This window comes from Cryptomeria japonica, chromosome 7 (assembly GCF_030272615.1).
Source record: "Cryptomeria japonica chromosome 7, Sugi_1.0, whole genome shotgun sequence".
Classification (NCBI taxonomy): domain Eukaryota; kingdom Viridiplantae; phylum Streptophyta; class Pinopsida; order Cupressales; family Cupressaceae; genus Cryptomeria; species Cryptomeria japonica.
Window position 1 is genome coordinate 772,162,029 of NC_081411.1, and position 5,040 is coordinate 772,167,068.

General features: G+C 30.1%; 1 protein-coding gene across 1 annotated transcript; it reads right to left on the reverse strand.

The window, feature by feature from the left end:
- Positions 1–342: 342 nt before the first annotated feature.
- Positions 343–3,262, reverse strand: LOC131063454 (abscisic acid 8'-hydroxylase 3-like). Its single transcript, XM_057997257.2, has 9 exons — positions 3,036–3,262; positions 2,585–2,903; positions 2,327–2,476; positions 1,676–1,927; positions 1,424–1,519; positions 1,210–1,288; positions 996–1,102; positions 569–687; positions 343–433 (listed from the first exon to the last, which is right to left on the reverse strand). Exons 1-9 carry the CDS (start codon positions 3,260–3,262, stop codon positions 343–345), a joined length of 1,440 nt encoding a protein of 479 aa, XP_057853240.2.
- Between the last annotated feature and the right edge of the window lie 1,778 nt (positions 3,263–5,040).

Here is a 5,040-nt window from a genome sequence, read left to right on the forward strand (position 1 = left end):
ATCGAACAATAACATGATATCAATAATGTCACTTAAGTAGTACACAACATAGCAAAATGTGAATTAAAGAAGATAATTTCCAAAACACAAAACTCATCCTTTATCAAGCAAAAGATGAATAATACTTCATTTAGGTTCTACTTCTATTAAATATCCATTCTTCAAGACTCTTAATTAAAGAAGATAATTTCCAAATCACAAAACTCATCCTTTATCTCAAAAGATGATTAATACTTCATTTAGATTCTACTTCCATTAAATACCCATTCTTCAACTCTTAATTAAAGAAAATTATTTCCAAATCACAAAACTCATCCTTTATCTCAAAAGATTATTAATACTTCATTTAGGTTCTACTTCTATTAAATATCCATTCTTCAAGACTCTTATGAAAGTTGAACTTAAGGCAGTTTCGTTGCTCACACTTTTCCACCTAAACCACATATAAAGTAAAATAGATTAGAAATAACAAGTAATAAAATATGCATATTATAAAGAAAATTAAAGAATTTTTTTATTTAAATTTCACAAGGGATTATTGAAATAGAACGCCTTTAAAAATATTTACCTATATTTGGTACACAAATGATAAAGGAAAATGGTCATTTCTAACTTTGCGAGATTAACTCCAAGGCATGTTCTTAAACCTCCTCCAAAACCAACAAATGAATAAGGTTTTGGTGTTTCCTGCATAAATTTTAAATTCAATAAAATAGAATCCAATTTTACAATATAATCTCTTTATTTGTTAATTAATGTCTATAATAACTTCTTTTATATGTTGATATACATTAACCAACATTATCTATTTTAAATGTTGGAAGAGAAAAAACATTTTTTATTGTGTCTTGTATTTGGTATTTCATTAAAAACTTAAATACTAGGTAGCCTTTGTTCAACCTTCTCTCTAATACATGCTTTCATTTAAATTATTTGTATTATAAAAAATCAGAATAAATTTGTATTTTGTAAATTTATGTTGTAATTTAACTTACATCAAATCTTGAGGGGTTGAATTTTGTTGGATTTTCAAAAAGATTGGGATCATAATGTAGTGCATTGGCATCAATGCTTACGTTCCAATTCTTTTTTATAAAAAACCCTACAAAAAAGAACAATTCATAGTTTTAAATTTTTCTTAATATTTTTAATTAAACATAATAATTGATAATACCATATAAATAATTAACAAAATAAGAAAAACTATACCTTGCAATGAAGTATCTTGAATGGCTTCTCGAGAAATCCATGGTGCTGGGGCTGACATTCTTAAAGTTTCAAATATTACCTAATAGAATTGAAAAATAGGATAAACATAAATCCCAACCTATATACTTCTTAGAAATATAGTGAAATATGTATAAACTTTTTCTTTAAAAAAATGAAAAAGAGATTTTTATAAAGAAAATTGAACTTAGAATACTTTTAAAGTATATGGCATATCACTGATATCATCCCATGTCAAATTAGTTGAACTTGATGATTTATCCTTCCTTTCCTCAATCTTCTTGTACTCCTCCTATTTTACATCACAACAATGAAAATGTTTCAAAATATTAAAAATAAATAAATATAAAATAAAAACAAATATTTTTAATAATTACTAATATATATAATATATTTCATAAAATTATTATTTTTTTATCATTTATTTATAAAAAATAATAACAAATACCATAAGTGCTTCTTTTGCTTTAGGGTGGTCTTCCAAATATTTCATTGCCCATGTGAGAGCTGCTCCTGATGTAGCATGCCCTGCTAAAAGAAGAATAAGACAATTATCTTTGATCTCCATGTCACTCAATCTCTCATCTGGAGGAAGCCCATCTCTTGAAACCATTGATTGAATGAAGTCATCTTTCATTTCATCTCCCTTTCTTCTCCTATCAATTATGGTGTCCAATGAGGCCATCAAATCTTGTCTAGCCTGAAAATCACATCATCACAATTTCATTAAATATATGACAGAAAATAATGCTATCAAATTTTCACAGTTCATGTTATTATCGTAGATATTTCTAAATTTGATCGTGTGTCACCTTTTTATCATTTACATTTGGGATCAAATTCTGTAATCTATCATCAAGATGAAAGAAAGTTCCGGATCACATTCTGTAATCCTGATGATAGATCACAAAATGTGATCCAAAACATTGACAATAAAAAAATGACACAGAATCAAATCTAGAAACATCTAAGATAATGTTAGAATTAATAAAAGGTTTTCAGTGATGGAACTTGGTTAAACAGCTGAGAATTTTCGAACTTTTGAGATAAATATTATCACTTTCAGCTCAATATAAGTGTAAAGGTAAGAGATGAGCACCTTAAGTCCTTTGTAATAAGCTGTTCCTGGTATATTAATGGCAAAGCTCTCACTTGCCTTTATGATATCAGTAAATCTCTTATGTAAAAGAGAGAGTTCTGGCCCTTTGGATATGCTTGCTGTTATGTAGCTTATGATTTGAAATGCAAACTGCACAATTCCAATGTATAGAATTATATTTCAGCAGTAGTTAAGGAAATAAAACAGTTATCTTTAGGCACACCAAACCAAAACAATCTATAAGCCCAAATTACTCACACTTGAAGTGCCATCCATGGCAGAGACTGTTTTCCCTGACCACCCATCAAGAATATCAAGACAGATGGCTTCCATTTGCTCAAAATTCTTCTTCAGAATATCTTTTGACAGTGGCTCTCCCACCAACTTCCTCATTTTCTTATGAACATCTGCTCCTACATAAAACAAACTGTTTTTCCCAAACATATCTTCAGTTGATTTGGCACCTGCAAATCTGAACAAAGCGTTCTCTGATGACCATATAAATTTCACTGCTTCTCTTTCTGATGTAAACACCCTGTTATTCCCAAGAATGTTGGTCATAAAGGTTCTTCCATACCTGTAACATATGATGATCAAAACATAGTTAGGACTTAAAATCTTAAAAATTTCATACATGATCAGATTCAGACCCTTAATGAATCAGTAAAAAGAAAAAATAGGGTCACCCTTAAATGTTAAAATGTCATACAATTTGGCTCTTTTCTCTGTGAAGCTTTGGACTCCTGTTGGGCTTTTCATTGATGAGAATAATGAAAGAGTTTCCCCAACAAAGGGGAATCCTGTGTTTCCTGGCACCACCATCCCTGCACCATCATTTCTCTTTCCTTTCCTTCTCAAATTCAACAACACAGAGAAAACAACTATAATTAGAGGAAAAACAATTTGGAGAGCAACCAACTTCCACATTTCAGCCATTTTCTCTTCTGATAAATTTGTCAATGCACACTGCACCTGATTTACTATATATACAAATAAATTGGGAAAATCTCCATGTCTCGGAGTGCCAATAGAATCCAATATTATTTGTCTCCTGCAGTCCTGCTGACTTCTTCAGAATATATATGTGCTCCAAAGAAACAAAGACTGATCCAATTGAGAACTCTGCCATTATAATAAAATTCAAGTTCCTCTGGCTTTTGTGTGTTTGTTATCCAAAGGAATAAATGCCGATCCAATGTGGAATTATGGCTTTACAATAAATCCAAAGATGTTTAGTTATCAATGGCTGTTTGGGATTTTAAATATGGCAATCTACAGTATCAGGGCGGTATGTTTGGAACCAAATAAGCAGAAAGGGACAATTGTTTAAACCCACAGGGCCGATTGTTTGAACAATTGGAATCTACCCTTCTCAATGAAAACCAATAAATAGCTCTCTACTCTCTGTATTTAAGTTTTATATATTATTTAACATTGTCATTGTCAATACGATAAGAAACTAGGAAGATAATACTAATAGAAAAAGTTGAAGTGGATCTCTCTTTCAAGAGGTTCTTGATGTTAATGGTACTATTAGAGATTCTTGGTGACGTTTGGGCTGGTTCTTAGATTGGGTTTATATCCTCTTTTGGACTTATGTCTATTAATAATAATGATGTTGAAGTTGTGATATTGGTTGGGTATATGTCTTCTTTTCGATTTATTTTTATTAATAAAGATGTTGAAATTGTGATATCGGTTGGGTATATGTCTTTTTTTTGATTTATTTCTATTAACAACAATGCTGAAATTATGACATTGGTTGTGTATATGTCCTCTTTTCAACTTATTTCTATTAACAATGATGCTGAAATTGTGACATTGGTTGTGGGTCTCAAATTGAGAGAGTTTAAAGATTAGTTCTTTCGAGATACAAGAAGACTCTCAAGTAACAATTAATAATTAAGTTAAAAATATTACTTTTTATTGAAAGTAACCTTGTATATAAAAGGATGTTAAAAAAAATTGAGAGTTTTGGCAATGTTTTTCGTCATCATGTTATAGAGAGGTTCATTTAGCGATATATTTCTTTTTTGATGTTGAAGTGAATCAGTCTCTTTTCATAATATTAATGAGTTTTGAAACTTCTACATGATCCAATCATCGGAGAAATATCGAATTGGACTATATTAATATGCCTCTTAAGATCTTGGGTGTGGTAATTGTATGGTTAACAAGGAAAAAATAAATATATATTAAAATCTTTTTTATACGTTGAAATTTTTTGGCCAAGTGTTTTTCATTGCAAAGATTTCTCTAACAAATATAAAGGTTTGTCATCATAGATGTGACAAATTGTAAGGTGAAAGGATGGAAGTGATCACATGTTTATTGTAGAACCCTTGGGTAAAATCACTTGGTTGTGCAAGTACTTTAGAATGATAGACTATATTGTTGACAACATGATTTATGTTTCCTTCTTTCTTTGTTTTGGCGAGTATTAGGAGAGGTAATTGATGAGTTGTGTTTGATTTTTCTTGGATGTTTGTAGATGTAATATGTATGAATTAGGATAACTATGTCATAAAATAGTTCATCAACGTGCAAATTTAGTTTGTCAAAGAAGAAGGATTGTAGTTTTAATCGAATGAAAATGAAAGGAAAAAGAGCAAGCTATAAGTATGAATACATAAGATTTACCCCCTAGAGACAAACATTTTAGGAAAAAAGCTAGTAAGAGTAAGCTCAACATGCCTCCTCTGAACTGGTTGAAT